We start from the raw sequence: 24,700 nt of genomic DNA, 5'->3' as shown, positions 1-24,700 counted from the left end.
GCTAATGACTGAATGTCTTTCTAATTGCTTTTGCACATTGTAAGGCTATAGGAGTCCTGTGTAAATCCAAGTGCCACAAAAGTCTACCATGCTGTTATAAGTAAATACCGGTATATCTATTCACTGCCTGTATTTGTCGCGTTTTGTGTCATAACCAAAGTGTGATGTCTTCTTGAAAAAAACTAAAGGTCCTGAGTGATTTAATTTGCATTTAACAGAATGTTATTTTTCATCCAGTTACTACGTACTTGGAGTACAATATGCTTCAACACCATTGTCAATTGTTTTATATGCAAATGGACCAGAATACATAAGTGGATCACAATATTGTTCAGCACCATGCTGAACTAGTTTAAAATTTCTCAATTGTGCACTACTGTAAGCTCATTAATGATTATTTTGTTAATGGAACATTTGTATGCAGAAATACTTATACTGTTCGTCATCAATGTTTTTTGTTAATGGAAAATGTGCATACAGAAATAAATTTCATATTAATGATTATTTTATTAATTTATATTCAAGAATAAATTAATTATTTGATAATATGCATTTACCAATACGCTTCTATATCAACCAGTAAATGTCTTAAAAGCAATTTCTGACATTTATCACCTTATTTGGTAAATGTTGACATTTACCAGTAAAACTTAGATTGACCAAATTCTGATTTTTACGGTAAAATTAACATTAAATAAACTACCTGGAATTAAATAAGATAATTAAAACTATAAACTGAGTAGCTGATACTTAGAACACAACTACAGGCTGCAAGAATAGAATGCAAATTGCATGTAAATATTGTTCATTTTGTCAGAAGGGTCAACTGTGTTTTTGCATGAAATTATTATTTTTTTTTTTTATGTGGATAGAAATATTGACCTTTGAGTTTATGAGAACAGTGTATCTGCTATCACGCGGACGTGATAACACGGTACCAAGGGCTAAAGAAAATAAAATTAGGAAAAACAGTATAATATAAAAGTCAATACAGGATACTGTTCTGTAAAGTACAAGTAGTGGTCCGCATTTTCGGTTAATTCCGAAAAATTACAGGATTTTTTTATTATTATTATTATTATTATTATTATTATTATTATTATTATTATTATTATTATTATTTTTAACATCGTCGTTTTTTGCTGATTTTGACCCTATTTTTGTCAATTAATATTTTTTTTACAATTTTCTAGTAAATACACAATATTTTGATTACAATGCTGTTTTATTTGACATTGTAATAAGCAGCCCTATACTGTATCCTTACAAAAGACGTTTAGACGTCAGAAGATCAAACAACGTTCAAACACGGTTCTCTGTCGCTTCACAAACACATTATGATTATGTTGGCCAATCAAAGTCTGATTATTGTGGCAATTGCTGGGCGTATAACTACTAGCTTGATCAAAAACTAAATTGAAATACTTTCACGAAAAGATAATATTTTTAGTGGATGAGGAATGTGGAGAAAGTGTAAATAAGAAAATGAATGTTTCAAAGTCTACAAAAAGCAAAAATAGCAGAAGTGGGTCATATGAGGCAGAGGATGCATAGCGCTGCAAATACTGCTGCATTGAGGTACATGTTCACGCTGACAATAAAAAAACATACTGAAAAATAAGTGACACATTAAACTAAAACAAGAAAGTGAACTGAGAGACGAGCAATCAGCTAACTTGGGAAAATGTGACTTCCACTTGCACAGATTCTGCTTCATCACACATGCCAGACATATTAAACTTACTAAGAAACCAGAACTGCTACGCATCAACACCACATGTAAAATGTGTATACTGAGATTTTTACAGATGTTTAAATTAAAAACTATTTTTTACCGATTTTATCCCTATTTTAATATACCGGTATGTAAAATAAACTCTGAGAAATTCCCGGAAAATGTATTTAAAGATAAAAACCGAAAATGCAGAACACTAAGTGCAAGTTAATAAAATATCAAACTAAAAATGTTCAAACATGGCATTATAAATTAGTTGTTCAAATTTACAAACCATTACACTGTTCAACAATTTAACATTAAGTATGACGTCACAATAAACATTTCACTTATCTGACCTTATCAGACCTGACAAGCCTGCTATACTGTATTGCCACTGGCAAAATAAATAAGTATGCCTCTAATATGTTTCAGGATTTTCTTTTTATTCTTTCAAACACAATATGTACATAAACTGCAGTACATAGTACATGCACAGGCAGTAAAGTTAAATACATTAAGACAACTGACCAATAATTCATTTTAGTGTGAGAGAAACAAGTGGAATTTTTGGGAAGGCTTGTAAAGTGATCTGCAAAAAAAAAACATTTTTAAGAACATTCATAAAACGATCCATCCAAAATTTGCAAAGAAATATGAAGAAAACCCTGCACCTCTACATTCCCTCTAAGACTTTCATTTAGTAAGCCACTGTGGCTCATATCCCACTGAAGATGCCTGGTCTGCTCCAACAGCCAGAATATGAAAAATACTTGCTCATGCTCTTCACAAGATCAGCGATTTGAGTGTTTCTATCAGCCTGGCACTGATTAAAAATGCATACATGGTCACTCATCCCAAAGCAAAGAACAAGTGCTAATCCAGACCAACAGGGATTATCACTACCTCAATTTTTCTTCCAGCATTTGTAACACATCTATAAATTGCTTAAAGAAAAAAGTGTGTGTCTGTCTATATGTTACACGGTTTGAACATGTACTGTAGAATTTGACTTGGTACATTAAAAAAATGGTGCAGCTTAAAATCTTAATGAAATCTGTCCCAGTGTGTTATCTAAAACTAGCACTAATTAACTGTACTACTCTGATGCATGGTACTGTGCATTCAATTTAAACTAATTCGTCATTGTTCAGCCAGGAATCAAAGGCTCTATTCACATACAGTGACACATCCTTGCTGTTCATTTATTTTTTTGCCTTCAAGCCTATTACATCCAACTTATTGTCGGGACAATTACGGTATTGTTACCTGATACAAAATAATGCACCATATATTATTGTTTTGCCTTCTAGTTATAGAGTCAGGATCCAACTTGTTTTAAATACTATACAGATCTATTTAAATAATTTTGTATAATTATTAGGATTAAAACAATACTTCAGTAACAACAGTCTGGGTAGGGGATTGATCAGAACACTAACAATATCCAGGTTCAGAACATCATTTAAAAAGAAAAAAAAAAACACTCATTAGTGCGGAGAATTTGTAATACACTTGTCAGTTTCTCAACATCTGAATGGACTGGTTCTGGATCCATAATGTGTATCAAAGTTGCTGTCATAACCACGATACTAAAAAAAAAAAAAAAAAAAATAACATTTAAAAAGTGCACTATGCCTGATGAAGCGACGAAACGTTCCACAAATGCAAAATACGCGCTAACTCAGCCTTACTGTAACAATCAGATTGCACTCATATAATAAAAACAAACTAAAACAGTTTCCCAAGTAACAGCTACGGTATAAATACTTTAACTTGACATAGCTCTTTTTCAGTTAAAATGCAATGCCGGCTGACAGCAGTATCAGACAAATACAAAACACACTAGCGATCTTAAAAATATGAGATTACAACAAAGAATATTACTCCTCCTGCAGAGCACAAACACTACATGACATACGTAACTAAAGAAACTAACAACCTACATACTATGTCACAGTGCCTCACGTTCCTTTAGATCGTTAATTAAGAAGTTGTATTTAATTCAAACTTCTTCGCTACATACAGCAAGTCCGAGTTGTACACTCAGCGTACCTGACTGCGGCCTAGCGTCGCTCCAGCTGCAAATCCCTATGTTTACACTTACAAAACCTCAGGGCTACTGTGACAGTGTCCCGGTGATCAACTCTTGCCCGGCAGCCTTAGAGAAGGATGCAATTCTGCTTTTACCGGCTACAATCTTGAAATATGTACCTGTTGTATGAAACACAGCTGCTCCAAGCGCTGTAGCCTTCATTGGGCACCATCACCGTCATCAGACAACAACAACAGAGCGAGTGCGGAGGCCGGCACACAGACCACAATGCACCGCTCAGCAACCACGTCCAGTCAGCTGGAATGTAGTTTTCGGATAAGAGTACAGATGCATGGAAGTACTGGGGAAGTAATCTATATAGTGTGCTAAAATGTAACCGTAATTTTACAAACAAAAGTGACAGTCTGTTGGCACCTATGAAATATACTTAGCTTGCCAATGGTCTGCAGCATCAGGTGCCAACTTCACCAAAGGGCCAGGCTACCTTGGGGTCCCAAACTCCCACTATCCTAGTAAAACTGTTTTGCATCTGCTGCTCCAGAAGAATGAACGTTTCAGAAAATTAATTTAATAAAATGACACAAAATGCATTTTTTCCCCTTGCTAAATACAGATGTTCAACACAGGTAGAATATATATACTTAACTTTGTATACTTGCTTTGACATGGTGATAGTTCCACTTAACATTTTAGGGACAAAGTCCAGGCCTTATTGGCACCCATCCTTAGTTCTGTCTACAAGCCTTTACCAATTTATAGCCAAAGCAAAAAATAAACAAAGTGCCAGTTCAAGTGATAACTTGTCAAGTGGCTCTGATCAAAACCTGTGGAAGCAATCACCAAACTGGTGTAGAAGCACAAGGGTGATTTTCTCTTTTTGAGTTTTTCTTATCAGTGTCATTACTAATGAGACCCTACTAAGGCTTTTCATCTATACAACGTTTGTTAATTAAAACAAACAAAAACCGACTAGAGGGGAGGCATGCCTTGATTTAGTCTTTTCAAATAACGAAGATAGAATAACTAAAACAGAGGTCAGAGAACCACTGGCAAACTCAGAGCACAACATGGTCTCATTTGAAGTGTTTTTTAAAACCCCACAAGCAATGACTAAAGCTAAGGTTTACAATTTTAGAAAAGCAAACTATGAAGGTATGAAACAGAGACTAACAGAAGTAGATTGGAGTAAAATAGAGAAAACACCCACAGAAGAAGGATGGTTGTTCTTCAAAAATGTAGTACTAAAGGTGCAAAACAATTACATCCCTAAAGTAGACAAATCTAAATGTAAAACTAAATTGCCAAAATGGTTTAATAGATCAAAAAAAGGCACTTTACAGAGCATTAAAAAAGGACCAAAAAGAAAGTACGCAGAAAGAGTACACAGAACTGCAAACGCAAGTCAAAAAGGAAGTTAGAAAGGCCAAGAGAGAAATAGAAATGAACATTGCTAAGGGAGCTAAAACCAATTCCAAAATGTTTTTCCAATATTACAACAGCAAGCGAACATTCAAAGAGGAGATTAAATGTTTAAGAGATACAAATGGCAAAATCATAGATGAAGAAAAAAAAAATAGCAAATATATTAAATGATTACTTTTCACAAGTTTTTACAAAGGAAGATACTGACAACATGCCCCACATGTCAACCAGTTCATATCCAGTTTTAAATAACTTTAGCATAACTGAGGCAGAAGTGTTAAAGGGACTAGGAGCTCTTAAAATAAACAAATCCCCTGGGCCGGATGAGATCCTCCCAGTAGTACTCAAAGAAATGAAAGAAGTAATTTACAAACCGCTAACCAAGATCATGCAGCAGTCTCTTGACACAGGGGTGGTACCGACAGACTGGAAAATTGCAAACGTAATACCGATCCACAAAAAGGGAAAAAAAACTGAACCAGGTAACTACAGACCAGTAAGCCTGACTTCTATTATATGCAAACTTATAGAAACTATAATAAGATCCAAAATGGAAAATTACCTATATGGTAACAGGGTCTTGGGAGACAGTCAACATGGTTTTAGGAAAGGGAGATCGTGTCTAACTAACTTGCTTGATTTTTTTGAGGATGCAACATCGATAATGGATAATTGCAAAGCATATGACATGGTTTATTTAGATTTCCAGAAAGCTTTTGACAAAGTCCTGCACAAAAGATTAATTCTCAAACTGAACGTAGTAGGGATTCAAGGAAACGCATGTACATGGATTAGGGAGTGGTTAACATGTAGAAAACAGAAAGTACTGATTAGAGGAAAAACCTCAGAATGGAGTGTGGTAACCAGCGGTGTACCACAGGGATCAGTATTAGGTCCTCTGCTATTCCTAATCTACATTAATGATTTAGATTCTGGTATAGTAAGCAAACTTGTTAAATTTGCAGACGACACAAAAGTAGGAGGAGTGGCAAACACTGTTGCAGCAGCAAAGGTCATTCAAAATGATCTAGACAAGATTCAGAACTGGGCAGACACATGGCAAATGACATTTAATAGAGAAAAGTGTAAGGTACTGCACGCAGGAAATAAAAATGTACATTATAAATATCATATGGGAGATACTGAAATTGGAGAAGGAATCTATGAAAAAGACCTAGGAGTTTTTGTTGACTCAGAAATGTCTTCATCTAGACAATGTGGGGAAGCTATAAAAAAGGCTAACAAGATGCTCGGATACATTGTGAAAAGTGTTGAATTTAAATCAAGGGAAGTAATGTTAAAACTGTACAATGCACTAGTAAGACCTCATCTTGAATATTGTGTTCAGTTCTGGTCACCTCGCTATAAAAAAGATATTGCTGCTCTAGAAAGAGTGCAAAGAAGAGCGACCAGAATTATTCCGGGCTTAAAAGGCATGTCATATGCAGACAGGCTAAAAGAATTGAATCTGTTCAGTCTTGAACAAAGAAGACTACGTGGCGACCTAATTCAAGCATTCAAAATTCTAAAAGGTATTGACAGTGTCGACCTAAGGGACTTTTTCAGCCTGAAAAAAGAAACAAGGACCAGGGGTCACAAATGGAGATTAGACAAAGGGGCATTCAGAACAGAAAATAGGAGGCACTTTTTTACACAGAGAATTGTGAGGGTCTGGAATCAACTCCCCAGTAATGTTGTTGAAGCTGACACCCTGGGATCCTTCAAGAAGCTGCTTGATGAGATTCTGGGATCAATAAGCTACTAACAACCAAACGAGCAAGATGGGCCGAATGGCCGCCTCTCGTTTGTAAACTTTCTTATGTTCTTATGCTTCTTCAAAAATGGTCCATAGAGTCACAAGACTGTTCCACGCAAAATCTTGAATATGGAAGCACCTGCCAAAACAAAGGCCTATTCAAAGCCCAGATAATCAGATTTGCAGTCATGATGGGGACTGACTTGAAACAGGGAGATGCAACTTTTATAAAATGAAAGAATTCCATAAACCCCTCTTTTAAATTAGACATCATACATTTTAGAAATGAAGGCGAAACAGTAATACCTTTGTATTGCGCTGTATTGTACAAATAGCAGCCATTTAATTTAGCGATCATATGTACACTGTGATAGATAGTTCTTTCTATCTATCTATCTATCTATCTATATATACATACACACATATACATATGAACAAATTTATCCCTCAAGTGTGGGTTAGTCAAATGGCAGACATTTCCAATTATACATCTAACCCCTGTATGTTTTAAGAAATGGAAATGAAAATGTACCTCTAGTTTATCCCATTTAAAACAACAAGTTATACAGCCACCCACTCAGACACAAGCACACAGTATTTATACAGACACACGCTCAGACACAAGCACACAGTATTTATACAGACACACGCTCAGACACAAGCACACAGTATTTATACAGACAGACACTCAGACAAGCACACAGTATTTATACACAGAAGACACACTCAGACAAGCACACAGTATTTATACACAGAAGACACACTCAGACACAAGCACACAGTATTTATACACAGACACAAGCACACAGTATTTATACACAGACACAAGCACACAGTATTTATACACGGTACATGTGTGAGAAATACAGCAAGCATTACGAAAGGTAAACCACAGGGTTTCTTGTGAAATACATTTTTTTTTGTTTGTTTTAAACTTTATTGTTTAAAAAGTTAGTACAAAACTGTTTTAAAGTGTCTGGGAAACTCAGAACACAGTGGAACAGAATTTGAAATAATGCTGTGGATGCACAGACCATGCAGTGAGCACATTATTAAAAAGCTCTCCTTTGAACAACTCAATCCATGCTCATTTGAAAAGCCAATATCTTAAATACATTATTTAGTACTGGATCATATTTGTAATAAGGTTCTGTCATCCGACATACTATTTTTAAAACATCAATATCCAAAGATGTGACTTGTCCCTGAGATGACATAATAATGCTATGCAAGTAACAATAAAAATAAAAAAATCCATATACATGACATTAGCCTAGCCAACTTGCCAATAAATGGTCAAGGTTCTAAAAGTTCACCTATTTGTTAAAGCCCATTACTGAGCACTTTTACAGCATTTCTCTAACAGACTACAATCAACCTGAGACCGAGCACAGTGGCTCTGAAAACCAGACCCCAAAGACACCTTTTAACATCTGACACAAAACTGTGCATTATGCATTTCTAAGGGAGGGGAAAAGTGGTTGTCTATCCTGGTCCTTTCAGAGTCCAAGGGTCATATCGAGAGTGCTTCAGCACATTGGTAAATGCACTGAACTGCGATGCATTTACTATCATGCTGAAATCCCACAATTTTGAAAGTGGAGGTGTTACGAGTCAGTCAGGGAATGCTATGGTGTGAATGCATTTCATTAAATAAAATCATGGTAATGCAACTGGGAAAATAGGACACACGATGTATTAAACAGAAATGTACCTCTTGAAAACACTGTTTATAAAATCTATTTTTTGTGTGTCTGGACTACACTTAAGAGTAACTGCTGAAAACAACCCTTAACATCAAACCTACAAGGTAATAACAAAACGGACACACATTACCTTACCCCAAAACATATCTTGATCTTTTTTTTTTTTTTTTTTTTTTTTTTACACTTCTATTTAATAAAAAAAAGAAAGAAAAAAAGTTAATATTCAAGTTAAACATGTTACACAATATAATGAGTTGTTAAGAAATAGTTATGCAAATTGTTTCCTATAAACTAATATAGTTTGCATCTTGAAGTGGTATCTGTATTTATTAGGCATAAATAGTTTGTGTCCAGGATACCTTTACATAAAAAAATAATAATAATAAAATCACAAAACTTCAAGGCAGTGGTAGTGCCTTTTTTCTTTTTTCACGATTCTTCTACATTATAAAACAGTTCATTTTCATTCCCCGCACAAAAAAGGGACTTGTGTCAAATGTATGCGAGTTTGTTTTTGATGAAAATATACCGACCAAAAAGTTTTTTTTTTTTCTTAAAACCAGAAACTGCACTCCATACAGAGCAATTAAAACTGAGGAGTCCCCAAAAAAAACCAAAACAAAACCCAAAAACTTGAAAATAGCTTATTTTGAATAAGCTCTCATTAGAACAATAGTTAGAGGAATAACACAACAACAACAACAACAACAACAACAACAAGAAGCAACTCTAATCCACAGGTCCTTGGAATATAAGTCTAATGTAGCCTTGCTCTCCGGTCAGCTGCTGTGCACAGAAAGGGCACGCTGCGTGAAAAGTATGAGTTCCGTGAGGCAGTGGGATTTGGGACCAATAGGTGACAGTCTTTTCTGAGCACACGTGGCCACATAGGCTGAAAGCGTGTGTCGGGGGCCCCGCGTCCACGTAGAAGCCAGCCTCGCATCCCAGCCACAGCGGAACGTAGGGCCCACGGGAGCGGCACATGGGGCACTCGCGCTCCTTGCTGTCGCGCTCCTCCTTGTTGCCCCAGTTATGGTAGCCGTGCACGTGGCCGCAGTTGAGGTAGACCCAGGGCTGCTTCTCATCCACCACGTCCTTCCTCTTCATGCTGGGAAAGGCCAGTGTGTTGAAGCCCACGGGGCACTGAGGCCGGGCTGCATTGATCTCCTGCCGCAGGGCCTCTAGGTGCTTCACTGTGGGAGTGTGTGCCAGTCCCTCCGCCGTGCGCCACAGCAGTGCCGCCCCACACAGGTCAACCAGGGAGCCGTCCACCAGCTCATTGGTTTCATTTTCCACCTTTAAAAAAAAAAAAAAAAACTTGAGATTCCTTAACAACTAACTGACATTTTACCAATTAGAGCAAAAAAAATAAGGAGTGAAAATGAAGCAGACAAACGTTTCAACAGTCCATCCAAAACAGTCCCCGCTCCCCCAATTCACTATAAACATAATGACAATGATGACGATTTATAGCATAAAAACCTGTGGCGATTTTGTAGATTTCCTATAAAATAATAAACCTCTGGATGCAGTAGACAATAAAGGAATAGGGGCATACCTGTTTAGTTCACTAAGTGACTTGAAGACCTAGGATGAGGGAGGAAGTTTGTGTACCTGCAGCTGGTACTATTTTAAGGAATATAAACAAAAGGCCTTTATTCTGACACTGCATTGAAACCGTAGAAGAATGTAACATGTAGTCACTAACAAACCTTATTTTCGTATATAACTGAACAGGATCGTGGGAGGTGGCAGCTTGTGAAAGGAAAGTGAATTACTCCTGAGAAAGGTAACATTTTCTCCCAATTTTTGGAATGTCCAATTAGTTATTCAACCTGGCTCAGTGCTGCAACCCTGGAACTAACTCGGGAGAGACGAGGACGAGCACTTGCGTCCTCTGAAATGAGTGTCGTCAGCTTTTTTTTTTGCTCTGCAAGCCCGCCATGCAGCCATATTTAGATCTTACAGCATCGGAGGACCACGCAATTCTGAATTGCAGGTGCTTGGCAAGACACAGGGGTCGCTGGTGTGCGGTGAGCCAAAGACTTCCTAGCCAACCTAACCCCTACCACACCTGGCAGTGCTTGACCAATTGTGCACCGCCCTCTGGGAACTCCCGTCCACATCAGTGGCATAGCTTGGATTCGAACTGGCGATCTCCAAGCTATACGGCGCATCCTGCACTCTGGGCGGAGTGCCTTTACCGGATGCACCACTTGGGAGCCCCTTATAAGTGACATTTAATGCAGAGTACTGTGATGAGGTTGTGTGTTGTCAAATACTGAGCACCCACAAACTCATTACACCTGTGACCTAAAGGTTTTCCCGAAGTACAAAACATACTGAATAAACTACTGTATTTCACTAAGGATTGGATTTCTGTTGTGTTTAGTGATGTAAATAAATGGGGTCAACAAATTATCTCTGGTGGAAAACACCTGGAGGATTAACATATTGTAGAGTTATAAAGGGGCAGTATTTAGCTCAGCCACACTAACAGCAATGACATTGGGTTTTCAGACTGTCCTGGTGTATCTAGGCCCTGACTCATCTGAATATGTTTCTTGCAATATCCAGATATGTCCTGTAGGTGGCATGCAAACCAAGCTTTTCAGTTAATTGTATCCCCTTAAAAAAGGTACAGGGGACAGATGGTACAATTGCAATCCTGTTATTTTCAATTATCATATTTTACATTGGGTGTAATATTTTTTCATATCATCTCAAGCTGAGATTACAATACATTTGACTGGCTTTTAGCTTAATAAAACACGTATGAAGAGCACATCTTTGAGCAATTTCTTTAAACGTGCACAATATTGATTGTGACAATGTTACTCTAATATGTCCACATGTCCAGTTCCCTTGTGACACCCCAGTCACCGAAATGCATTTTAAGAAAACCTTTGAACAACCGCTCAATTCCTTGTGTACCTTAAGCGGTTAACAGTCCAACTGATGCAACTCATTTAGCTCCAGAATAGGGCTTTTAATGGGTTTAAAACAACTGGGAGGACAATGCTCTTTAAGCAACTGAGCTTCACGTTAGTCTTTTTTTTTTTTTTTAATGCAAACATGTATGTTGCTTAGTCACAGTAATCCGTTCTGTTAAACTCAAGTAGGTGAAAGGGGTTCTACTTGTCCTGCACCCAGCCCTGGTGATCAGAACTACATTGTTGAGAAGAGTTCTGGAAGCCAGGCTCTTGCCAAGTCTGATTTGAATTATTGCAGGAGTTTTTAGAAGGTCTTCAGCTAATTAAGTAATGCTAGAATTGCTACCTATGGAGCAGTTTAGCAGGGAGGGCATATTATTTCCATCTGATCATGTTAATAACAGACTTCAGCAAGGTACAGTAGTTCCAGAAAACAACTGTGATTAACTTTTAATGATTTAATTAACTAATTTTCCTGCCCTCCCAGAGGAATACAAGGTTTTAAGCCCATAAAATTTGGCAGCACAAACAAGCTGCAACGGCGACAAACCCATTAACTCTGGTCTCCTGCAAACACAGCAGCACAGGTCCCCCTTGATGCACCACCGGGCAGTTCAATAAAGCACAGCAGACAGCCGCTGGAGGGGCAGTTCAATAAAGCACAGCAGACAGCCGCTGGAGGGGCAGTTCAATAAAGCACAGCAGACAGCCGCTGGAGGGGCAGTTCAATAAAGCACAGCAGACAGCCGCTGGAGGAGCAATTCAGCTGTTTTACTGAATACACCTCCAACAGCACATAGATGGATCAGAATGTAACAAAATAATAATAAAAAAAAACTAGTACATACATTTGGTTTTGTTGTAAAAAAAAAAAAAAAAAAAAAAAAAAAACTACTTAGTTAATACCTTTAAAATTCATGGAAAGGGGGAAATTAGGTCTTAAGGGAGTTATTTAAACATGACACACAAATCAAGTTGAAAAGCAGCAGCTACAATATAGCATGTCATTTTTGAGAAAATTACATTTGGCTATACTGATGGTTGCATCCAGTCAATAAAAAATATGGGTTGTTATGGTTGCTGGATCATCTGTGTTATAGATTGCTACCCTGGCAGCTTCTGTATTAAACTACTTCTGATGCATTATAATAAATAACTAAACACAAACACGGCTGTACTTTCAAACAGGCACGTGACAGCAAGAGAGGGCATGCAGTTAAAAATTCAGTGCATCAGAAGACAGGTAAAGGTGATGCAAAGTGCATCAGAAGACAAGTAAAGACGCGGTAAAGGGCATCAGAAGACAGGTAAAGACGCGGTAAAGGGCATCAGAAGACAGGTAAAGGTGAGGCAAAGTGCATCAGAAGACAAGTAAAGACGCGGTAAAGGGCATCAGAAGACAGGTAAAGGCGAGGTATGTAAAGGTGCCGCTTAAATCAAAACGGTTTTTTCAGGTTCGGGGAATGCAGATTACTGCAGCAATGCTGCATGCAATATGCGTCAGACCGCCAGATTCAGACGGTGAGCAAAATAATCTGTTATACAATGACATTAGAAATGTGTGTAGCCTTGATTTAGTCTTTTCAAATAACAAAGACAGAATAACTAAAACAGAGGTCAGAGAACCACTAGCAAACTCAGACCACAACATGGTCTCATTTGAAGTGCTTTTTAAAACCCCAAAAGTAATGACTAAAGCTAAGGTTTACAATTTTAGAAAAGCAAACTATGAAGGTATGAAACAGAGACTAACAGAAGTAGACTGCAGTTAAATAGAGAAAACATCCACAGAAAAAGGACGGTTGTTCTTCAAAATTTGGTACTAGAGGAGCAAAACAATTACATCCCTAAAGTAGACAAGTCTAAATGTAAAACTAAATTGCCAAAATGGTTTAATAGATCAATTAAAAAAAATATTCAGCGAAAAAAGGCACTTTACAGAGCGTTAAAAAGGGACCAAAAAGAAAGTACACAGAAAAAGTACACGGAACTGCAAACGCAAGTCAAAAAAGAAGTTAGTAAGGCCAAGAGAGAAATAGAAATGAACATTGCTAAGGGGGCTAAAACCAATTAGAAAATGTTTTTCCAATATTACAACAGCAAGAGAACATTCAAAGAGGAGATTAAATGTCGAAGAGATACAAATGGCAAAATCATAATGAAGAAAAAAAAAAGCAAATATATTAAATGCTTACTTTTCACAAGTTTTTACAAAGAAGGATACTGACAACATGCCCCACATGTCAACCAGTTCATATCCAGTTTTAAATAACTTTAGCATAACCGAGGCAGAAGTGTTAAAGGGACAAGGAGCTCTTAAAATAAACAAATACCCTGGGCCGGATGAGATCCTTCCAATAATACTCAAAGAAATGAAAGAAGTAATTTACAAACCGCTAACCAAGATAATGCAACAGTCTCTTGACAAAGGGGTTGTATCGACAGACTGGAAAATTGCAAACGTAATACCGATCCACAAAAAGGGAAACAAAACTGAACCAGGTAACTACACACCAATAAGCCTGACTTCTATTATATGCAAACTTATGGAAACTATAATAAGATCCAACATGGAAAATTACCTATATGGTAACAGTATCCTGGGAGACAGTCAACATAGTTTTAGGAAAGGGAGATCGTGTCTAACTAACCTGCCTGGTTCATGAGGGTCTGGAATCAACTCCCCAGTAATGTTGTTGAAGCTGACACCCTGGGATCTTCAAGAAGCTGCTTGCTGAGATTCTGGGATCAATAAGCTACTAACAACCAAACAAGCAAGATGGGCCGAATGGCCTCCTCTCTTTTGCAAACTTTCTTTATGTTTTTATTAACTGTAGATTAACTGTCTTCATCATTTAACTGTTCATATCAGAATGATGTTTAAGTATATGATATAAATGATGTGATAACTAGTGAGTCCTACCATCATTAAAAACATTTAATGCCCCTAGTGAACGATAAAAACAATATAATAAATAACCAATGATGTGTGCGTTTGGGCAAAACAGCAAAAAACACCATTAAAACGAACAGCTATAATTAAACAAATGTGGACAGGATTAAGAAAAAGGTGCTTTCCATGACAATTATATTCAAAGATATTCCATTAAAGTTGCCTGGGGTCTAGGAGGCGGTTCATGGGTCACTACTAGGGGTATCCTTACATTAATGATATTTCTTAAAAGCAGAGGTTCTCAACTGGTGGGAGGAGCAATCTAATAATAAAGTAACTACAATAATAAACATAAAAAATAACTGTACACAAGTCTAAATGTGAATTTTACAACCTTGCAAATTTTTAAAAAGCAGAGACCCAGTGACAGGTGATTTTGTGTTTAAGAATCAGTGACAGTACAGATCTGGCCCTGTCGCATTGTGCCCTTATTTAGTACTTAATGAATCTGTTTGTGGTGCGTGAAGAAAGAGATTGTACATCGTCTAAAAAACTAAAAAAAGTTTGGAAATATGAAGAAAGTAACTTGGAATTTGATTCATCTTTCTTTGCACTGTAGGTGAACCTCACCCTTAGTGTGTTGTCTGTGGTGATGTGCTGGCTAATGACACTATTTATTAAAACAAAAGAGCAGCCAGAGAAGAACATTTTGTAAAAATTGTAGCGTTTGGCAATATTTTCTTTGGAGAAACTACTAAGTTCATAAAAATTTAAAGAAAAGAGTGACGTTAACAGGAGGATCCATTTTACAAAAAGTACCAGGCATGTGTGTTTTTTTTTTTGATGTTTACACATCGGAATTAGATGTTCTATGCAAGGGATGACATCTGTAAACAGGATAAGATGTACTGGAATGTTAGCAAATAATGAAATGTGATTGGTTGATTTCTGATATGTGATTTATAATTCTTGCTATTGTGGTGGGGGGTCCAAGTAAAACAAAAGGTGGGGCACAATTAAAAAAAGCTTGTGGTTTGTTCTGCGTTCTTGCTCCCCTTTAGGAACACAATAAAGAAGCAATTAAACACCTCAGTCATGTCTCTCCACTGAGCTGCAATTGTCCACTTTCAATAGAAACACTAAGTGCTCAGAAAACATGAAGGACCCAGTGCTGGTTGATAATATTTTAATCCGCAGCATTGCTGGGCTGCAGATGGATACATTTATTAGAGTCACCAACTCCTGCTGTTTTGTGCGGCTTTGAGAGAAATCTACTGTTAATGCGGCAACATAGTTTCGATTAATTTTTTACTTCAAAATTGGAACAAAGTGAAGCATTCACAGCAAATTTCTCAAAATCTTTTAAGAAAGGATATTGCTCATCACAAAGAAAACTACAAAACTGTAAGAACATCAAGCTACTTAAGGAATGTCAATGATTTACTCTCTGGACTTGTAGGTATCAGGTTGAAGGGTCTTTCGCGATTGTAGCTTCACTAATTTTATATAAAACGGCTTGTGACAGAAATACAATCTTGGCTGTAAATCTCCCTCCTGACCTGTAAGGGCGCTAAGCAGTGAGAACAGAGTTCCCTGGATGGGCTGGCCTGACAGTTCTTTCCCAGGGTTCAAGGGAAGTTGGCCAGCTAGGAAGGGGGAAAGACAGCGTTGCAATAACGCATTGACCCGGAAGGGAAACGACATGGCAACCGGAGATTGGAGAGGTGGTTGTACTTGTTTAGCAAGGGATCATGTGTGACAGCATAAAAAGGGACGGAGAATTGTAATCTGTTCCTTCGCATTGGTTTTGTGTTATTAAACTGAGAAGGACTGTGAGAGACCCTGTAACCAGTGAAACAGTACCGTGAGTGTTTTGTTTGTGTGTGTGTGTATTTCATCGTGTTTGTAAATCGCTAGACGGCTGACATGATTCTGAAGCTGTCGCCGAGGACCATCACTAATCCGGAACAGCACTACACTACTGTCACAAAATAAACTGCATCACTCACCATGAGCACTACTGCACGTACCCAGGACTGGTGACCTTGCTGGTACTTATTGTTTGGGTCTGCAAGCCACTTTGTCACACGGCTGTTCCGATTAACAGATTCAATTGGATCAATTAATCAACTAAAAGAGCTGATCACAGATTTATTGCATTAATCACTCTGCAATATTGTATTTTAACCGCCAGCGCCCATTTACATTAATTTCAATAGCTCAGGGTAGGCACTGGAAATCGACAAAATCGTGTCTTGTTTGAAAGATGAGTCTATTCATCAAGCCTGACATCATAGGTTGACATATAAGGAATATACAGGCAGACGAACAACGGAATTCAGGGAGACACTGCGTAAAAAGCACACAGAGCTTAGTTTGTTATTTTGAAAACCTGGCTTTGAAACAAGCCCAGAAAACAACAGCTGACATTTCAGGACATTAATTTACAGAAGTGTCAGAAATGCTATTCCACCAGGAAGGGATAATTCTGACAATTATTTGCTGTCATCTGACGAAAAGGAGTAGGCGATTTCTCAGAGAATCGATGCCTCATTGGAGTTTTAAGTAACATTTTTGTTTGTTATTATTTTATTTATTAGTATGCTATTTTTATTATTTTTTTAATGCTATTATTATTATTATTATTATTATTATTATTATTATTATTATTAAGCACTTATTTGCCAAAGTAAATAATGATTATAACTATTTGTGTGTTGTAATTGCGCCATGCCAAAATGTCAGGATCTGAATTTGTAAATCCCAGGATAGTACTTGGCAAACATATCCGTTTCAGCACCAAATTATTTGTATTTAGTTATCTAAACGTGACTGTTTTACACATATAATTACAGAGACCCAGAGTGGCGACTGCCCTCTGTGAAACGTAGAACACTAGCCATCCACACCTACAGCCCCAGGCAGTGCGCAAATACCTGGTGGACCAGTTTCACAGAGAGCATGGCAGACTGATCGGCTCCAGGCTCCCAGCAGGAGACACAGATAAGCAGATGGCAAGATAAAGACAACAATGACCTCTCCCACTCAGCCACAGTTCACACCCTGTAGCACTCTAGGTCCAAACTGGATTCAATGAAAAGCCATTCAGATATATTTTGTTTGTCGTCTCCCTGCCCCACATATGTATATAGCTATTTGTTTCCTGTATATGGTTATGTTGTTACTTCTGTTCTGAAAGGCACATTTTGGTAAAAATCTGAAAAACACTAACAATGTTCGCACACATATATTTTGGTTTTTTTTTTGTTCTATTGAGCTGAAATTTTGTATGCAACTTCTCAAAATATTGAACTTTCATTTGTTATATATGTTTTCATAGTACATAACCCAATAAAGAGTTACTTTTTTTGTAAATGCGTTTTTATTTTTCTCCCCCCCACACACCTTCTCATCTGTAAGAGTCTCTGAAGCATTTTTTTCCAGATAACTTCATAATATGAAAATAAACTTTGTTCTTTTGACTTTATACAACAATAATGTTTCTAGGACATAAATATTTTATGTACAGGGGGAAAAGCAATTAATGTAAAACAGGCAAAAATTGCGTGGAGCGTAAAGGGTTAAAAGTGCATTATGGGTAGAGAGAAATGTCCGCTGCCATTCTCTCTCCCCAGAAGTGGTAGGACACAGGTTTTAAACTTGTATAAAAAGGGGTTAAAGTTGTGTAACAGTCACAATTGTTGTCTTGTTTTGTACAAGGATTGCTGACAGTGTGCTATGGATGTATATATGTATTCGGAAATGTAATGTTTCCCTCTGTTGATTTAACTGATTGCCAGATGTGTCTGCAAAGTTACTCATGTGCATTGTAACCAGAGCTGTGGTAAAATCCAGCATGGTGCACTTATCCTGACCAACATAGTAAACTGTTGACTTAGTTATAAACCTCAGAGTGTTTTTTGTTTCTGTATTTGTGCTGTTTAAGGGTCAGCCGTATGCATTTAAGTGTGCTGCTCTGGCCCTTGGGGCTTGGGCTTCAGGTCCCTAAATCTCTTTTATTAGGGTAACAGGACAGAAAGGTAACATTTATTACATTTACTAAAATAAAAACAATAAAAATGGTTTTAAAAAGACCAAATTCTCATTGGGCTTCTTTTCTTCAGATTCTATAGATTTTTTAAGTATTACTTATCGGATGAACATATACTCGAAACTAGGCAGTCTAACCTATTCATTCAGCCTGTCAGCTGTGTCACATCAAATTTATTTTCACACAAGCTGTTTATTTTATACGCGCTGTTTAAAAGTTTATTCACAGCAAAACAGGTTAAAAGGCACTGCATATCAACATGACATTCAGCACTGCATCTCCAGCCCTGTCCCACCCCTTGTTCGATGTATTTATCACATATCTCTTCATAGTGGTGCATACTGATAAATTATCTCTTGAACACTCGATTTATCACCAAACTCCTCAATAATGCTATTCAAGTCATTATTTTATTACTATAACATCTCAAAAAGCTTGGCAAATGTCCACAATTTTCTGTGAGCGCTGGATGTGGAAGCAGCTAGCTTGTGTGTTTATGTCCGTGTTAATGTCTGTGGTGAAGGGACTATGGGTATTGTTCAGTTCCGCCTCCATTTTTTTTCCTGGCTTCTCTCTGCCATTGAAAGATTTTCACTGCTTTCTCAAGAGAAAAAAAACAACTAGGGACCTGTGAATGACTCCTTTTTGACCGACATCGGACCGGAAAGGAAAAAAAAAAAAAAAGATGTCTGACCTGGTCCAACATGGACCGGAAAGGGTTAAAATTAGTTAGGTTACATAGACAACTAGTATGAAGGCAATTTGGTTTCAATACTAAGTGAAGCAGCCAGATGGCAGGACAGCTTTAGTATACCCTAAATTTTATGACAACTTGAAGGGTGATTGCACTGTATTCTGTGTTCTTAAGGAAATGACACCTTTGGCTAAACATTCCTTTCCCACAGGCAAAATGCTTAATCCTTTATTCTTCTCTCTTCCATCCTATTAAACTATAGTTTTATTGCCTTGCTATTTTCTCTTGGCGATAGAGAAAAGCGGGCCCCATGTGATCAATAATATTACTGGTTGATAGGAGGCCTGTAAAACTTGCATCAGTATGTAATTGTATTTTCTGATAGGTTAAGAAAAAAGGGGTGATGTCATAAGGTAAGTCTATATTAACTCAAACATGTGTATCGATCACTGATTCTATTATAACTTGTGCTTAAGTTACCCAGCTGCTCTACTAAAGAAGGTACGGTATGAAATTTGCACAGTATGATAACCGTTAAAAAAATACAGTGGTAACCTTAATATCACGGTATACAGTACATCATGCAAGTTATAAAATAAAGGCTCAAAAGAAGAAAGACTAATGTAAATCACTTATATTACTGCAATTCACTAAAATAAAACCAACAAAACACACTTCCTTTCATGGAATGACTTAAACATTTGATATTTAGTATTTTACTATGCTAAACAACTTGGTATGTTTCCTTTTTATAAAGACAATCAGAATAATAATTAAAAAAAACTAAAAAAAAACTAAAATTTGTACACTTACAATGTTATCCTACAACAGTATTAAGAGCTATAATTTGCTCAAAAATCATTTGTGCTGTAGTTTGTTAAAACAGTTTAACGTATAAAATTAAATAAATAAACAAACAAATAAATAAATAAATACTATTTAGCTGATGGCAAATAGAGAAACGATCAGTCTTTTGCTTAAAACACAAACATGTACTCGTACAGGTAATTATTTAAGAGCAGAAATGAGTGATTTATTTTTTTCAACCAGATAAATAAAATATGTATAGCAAAAAAAAGGTATTTTAATACTAAAACGTGTTACATTACGACATTGCACCAGTAAACTTCCAATGATTATTACACATGTGGAGTTTGTTTAAAAAAAAAAAAAAAAAAAGTACCATTGCTTGACTTAGAAGCAGCATGTTTGCAGTTGAAAAAATGCACTAACCGGTGTATAACCAAATTACGATAACTGCAGGTTTAGAATAATACCGTAATTTAAATAAACTGCAGGAAACCGAAAAACCGGTATATGGACCCATCCCTATGCTCTACTGTATCGAATAAAATACCTTTGTTGAACTCTACACTGGAGTTCAGAATCACAATTATTTCTACTCATGGATGCACGAAGGAGAGAAGTCAGATAACAAACTTATCTACATTACTAGGCAGGAAAACCGCTATACGATAGTTACCTTTATTAAGAATGTGCACTGGTTCATCTACTGATTAATCAACTAATGCCCATAAATTAACCGATCAAAAATGTTAATCGAGTGACAGCCCTAGTGACAGTGGTGCCCCACTGACACAATTAAAACTGACCCTTAACTAAAAATAAGGAGAACATTAAAAAGAAAACCTCCAAGGAATAACAGCAGCTCATTATTATCTATGGCACACAAAGCTCTCTGTGCTCCCACACCTGCTTAGAAATGTCCAAGTCTTTGGTAAGGGTGTAGTAGTTGAAGCCCTGGTGGATCCTGGACTTCACAAGAGTCCTGAAAACAGAGAGAGCACTTTGTACTTCCACATGCCCAACCTGGCTCTTCCTACTCTTAAGGATAGCCAGCTTGGCTTGCCCCACCAGCAAATTTGCCATTTGACACTTATGCATGTAGCGCCTTTCTGTACTGCACCCTGAATATAAAGAGGGGGAGAAATCCAGAGTGAGATCATTGAACACTTTCCTCAGTACAGAGAACAGCGGCTGTAATCTGGGCAGTCTCTCTCTGCGCAGTATGGGCACGTGTCTGCCACGCAGGGGTCCAAGTGGGCAAAGGCATTGGTGGCAAAGGCAGTATGGAGAATTCTCCACTGCAGGTCTCCGGGATCTCTTGGTCAAGCTTGGGCTGCTAGTAAAGGGCCTTTTTGCTGGCTGTGGAGTGAGAAACACTGGACAGACCATGATAGGTCGGTAGGTGGTCTGGTGTATCCGGAAGGGGGGGGTTGGGGGCTCTATGGAGAGGTAATAGAACATTCCAGACAGGGGCAGCCCTAACTGATGCCTCTATGGACAGGAAACGGTTCACTCAGCCCACCACTGATCTTCAGCACACTGAAAACACGACAGTACAAGAGCCGAATGTGGGCCTGAAAACCCGGGCCTATCCCCAAGGCCTCCCAAGACCTTGAATAAATAATCATGATCGACCCGGTCGAGGGAGATCAGACCACAATTTAACCCAAAAAAGCTTAGAAGCTGCCATTATGTCCCCAATGAAATTTTTTTTTTTTTTATCAAATATGGACCTGCTGGGCACACACTACATCTGGCCGGGTGCACTGCTGCTGCCATCTCCGCTCTCAGCCGACTGGCCAAGGGCTTGGACAAAATATTATAATTCATAGACAAGAGTGACATAGGTCTCCAATTCTTCATAAAGGTGATGACCTAAAAACAGCAGTTAGGAACCAAAACACTTGTAACATTTTTTTGGTTTGTTTTTAAGGGCACCCACCATTTTCCCCCTCTGCTGTGCTGATCTGGTCTCTCGCAGAGTAAACACATTCCCACACACAGAGATCTCCCTCCACACTCCTGGTTTGGAGTCCTCTGTGAAGCCGTTCCGGGGATGCATAACAAGGACTCCATTTGTAGTCAGCCCGTCCATCTGGGAGTCTGATGTCTTCCACTTGGCAGCCTTTTCCTGCAGGGAAAAACAAATGTGATAAAATCCTCTTTTTATTGAGCTTTGCGGATTTATTTCCTTTACAATAATACCCCCCACGTAAAAAACACCCTTCTATTAGAGACATACTCCAAGGAAGATATTCTTTGAAGAGTCAAATCCGGCTGCGTAGATCCGGGCGGTGTAGGGAGGGTTTCTTTCACAGATGATTCGGCAGGCAAATCTAGAGATGGTGCTCTGAACAGACTGCGTGTCTGCGTTGCTCTGGCTACCTGGGACTGTGTCCGTCACTACAAAATCGATGGGACCCTCAGTCGAGCGGCCAATCTTAAGGGAAAATCAAAAGCAAAACAAATGTTATTATTCTGAATAAGCAGGAAGGGCAGACATGTTAATCAAAACCGTGCAAATTTAAAACAAGACACTGAGATGCTTCTACATTTACCTAATGTGGCTGTCAATTAATCATAGTGGACTTCTGTGATTAATGGGTTAATTTCTTGGGCAATACTTTTTTTTTTTAACGCGTGTTAATTGCACTCCTCTGTCTTGTTCCTCTTAGTATACCGTAATTAATTTCCTGTGGCACCATTTTAATACATTAGAGTGCATGCTAGGATTGAATGAGCGTAGTCATCGTTTCTATATAGAATTAGTCACGGAACCACATTATGTAGCAAAGCCCCACTGAACACCTCTCATTCAACCCAAAGTACGCAATCACTCAACCATGAGTTAAATGCAACCACACAGGGGCTTCTATAGGTGGCATGCTGGTCACAGAGAAAGCAAAATTACTGTACCAACAAATGTATCCAGAAAAGCGAGACAAATTTCAAAGTAAATACAGGCAATTTTACTAGGAGCATTTTTTTTTTAAACAAATATCACAGGGTTTTTTTTTTGTTTTTTTTTTTAATCAAGCTGCAGGAATGCATTTTGTTTAAAACAAGCACAACGTCAACCCAGGTTTTTTTTTTTTTATGTATTCTCATTTTGTTGAACATTAATGAAAATTTCAGTACTGTGGGTGTTGTCGAGTGATTGAAAACGAGACATTTTGTGTTTGAATTAAAAGTGATGGTCTCGAGGAGTGGAATGGGTCAAAGTTCAAGTATTTTCCTTTAGAGGAATTATCACTTTTTGACATCACTACTGTGGTATTATGCCTTTTTTAATATAGCTCAGGATGCAAATATAGCCTTCATCCATTTATTAAATACAGTAGATGGTCGTTAGTAGCAACATAACGGTGCCCTTTGCTATGTTGCTCTTAAGCGGCGGAACATACTGAGAGTTAAAAAATGAATTACAAAACATACTACAAAAGAAAGATGCTCCAAGCAACTAAAATGGTGATTAAAATGTCACTGTTTTCTGACTTCCTGAAATTCAAACAAATATGATGGGTGGGATTTAAACTGGATAATACAGCAGTCAGCAAACCAGAGATGGAGAAAAACTTTACTAACTACACAGTATGAATTTGAAAAACATTTTCTGTTATTTGTTTTTTTAATTTATTTACTTATGCTGCATCAGCTATATTTAAACAAAATATATAAAGTTGTATTTACTATAAAAACTTGCCTCACTTATTTTCTTGACTGATATGAACTGCAGTCAGCCATAGTGTCAAATGAAATGGCCCTCAGTTGGGGCATTATAGCGTCCAGTTGGTAACAATCATTTTCTACTATAACCCTCCTCTCCAGTCCACATTTACTATATATATATATATATATATATATATATATATATATATATATACACACACACACACACACTTCAAATAATCGCCTGTGTCCAATATGTGCCGTGTCTGCTGTCAAATACTGTAAATAAATCAAGGGTCTGTATTAAATGCTGTATCTCTGTCATTTCCACTGAAGCTGAGGAGGCGCTTGAGCGTAGTGAATTGCTAAGAAGTGACAGCAATGAACTCAGGATTAATAAACAATAATACTAGAAAACGTAATTTAAGGTAGGTCTACATGTAATGCATATTTGTTTAATGCAGTTATGTTATTACAAGTTGAGATTAAACAAAAAAATATTTGATAATGATACTGTTTTTATTGTTCATTTTAGTATTTATTTAGTTTATTATTATTTTCACTATTATTATTAGCATTATTAGTATTACTGTGCTATAAGCGTAGCCTACACGTCTGTGTTCTGATATCTACACGACTTTTTCCTTTTAGTGGATTTAACTGTTACTTAACTGCATTTTAATGTTACTGTTAAAGTTTTTTTTTTTTTTTTTTTTTTTTTTTTTTTAGGCTTCCAAGCCAAAGGCTGGGAAGCCTATTGCTAAAGTTTTTTTTTTCCATCTTCCCAAAACTTTAAACTGCTGCTGCTTCAAAGCTGTGTGACTGATCAGGTTCTGACTTGGCAGTTAACAAGATGGATACATTGGCTGTCAGATGCTGAAAAAATTTGCTGCTGCGTCCTTGCAATTGGCGCCGTGACGCATTTTTCGATAAAACCTTTCGAAATCATCTTCTTGGGAACCGGTGAAGCGATTGATCTGACAATTGGCATATATCATC

At 37.4% G+C, this 24,700-nt stretch overlaps 2 protein-coding genes across 4 annotated transcripts in view; both read right to left on the bottom strand.

The window, feature by feature from the left end:
• The window catches only part of LOC121316130 (vacuolar protein sorting-associated protein 54-like), a 28,244-nt gene extending 24,208 nt beyond the window's left edge, over window positions 1-4,036 (bottom strand). For 2 of the 3 annotated variants that reach the window (XM_041250928.1, XM_041250932.1), the window contains exon 1: window positions 3,929-4,036. The gene's annotated coding sequence lies outside the window, so the exon portion shown is untranslated. The remainder of the gene's footprint in view (window positions 1-3,928) is intronic. The other variant, XM_041250929.1, reaches the window with a different exon arrangement.
• A 3,825-nt stretch (window positions 4,037-7,861) lies between these two features.
• LOC121316129 (E3 ubiquitin-protein ligase pellino homolog 1) overlaps window positions 7,862-24,700 on the bottom strand; it is a 51,668-nt gene continuing 34,829 nt past the window's right edge. Inside the window, exons 5-7 of the mRNA XM_041250927.1 lie at window positions 22,275-22,472; window positions 21,975-22,163; window positions 7,862-9,950 (exon numbers count right to left, since the gene is read on the bottom strand). Coding sequence (XP_041106861.1) covers window positions 9,384-9,950; window positions 21,975-22,163; window positions 22,275-22,472 — 954 coding nt within the window. The 3' untranslated portion in view covers window positions 7,862-9,383. The remainder of the gene's footprint in view (window positions 9,951-21,974; window positions 22,164-22,274; window positions 22,473-24,700) is intronic.

The sequence above is a fragment of the Polyodon spathula genome, chromosome 5, assembly GCF_017654505.1.
Source record: "Polyodon spathula isolate WHYD16114869_AA chromosome 5, ASM1765450v1, whole genome shotgun sequence".
Classification (NCBI taxonomy): domain Eukaryota; kingdom Metazoa; phylum Chordata; class Actinopteri; order Acipenseriformes; family Polyodontidae; genus Polyodon; species Polyodon spathula.
This window is presented reverse-complemented; position numbering and strand designations above follow the sequence as displayed.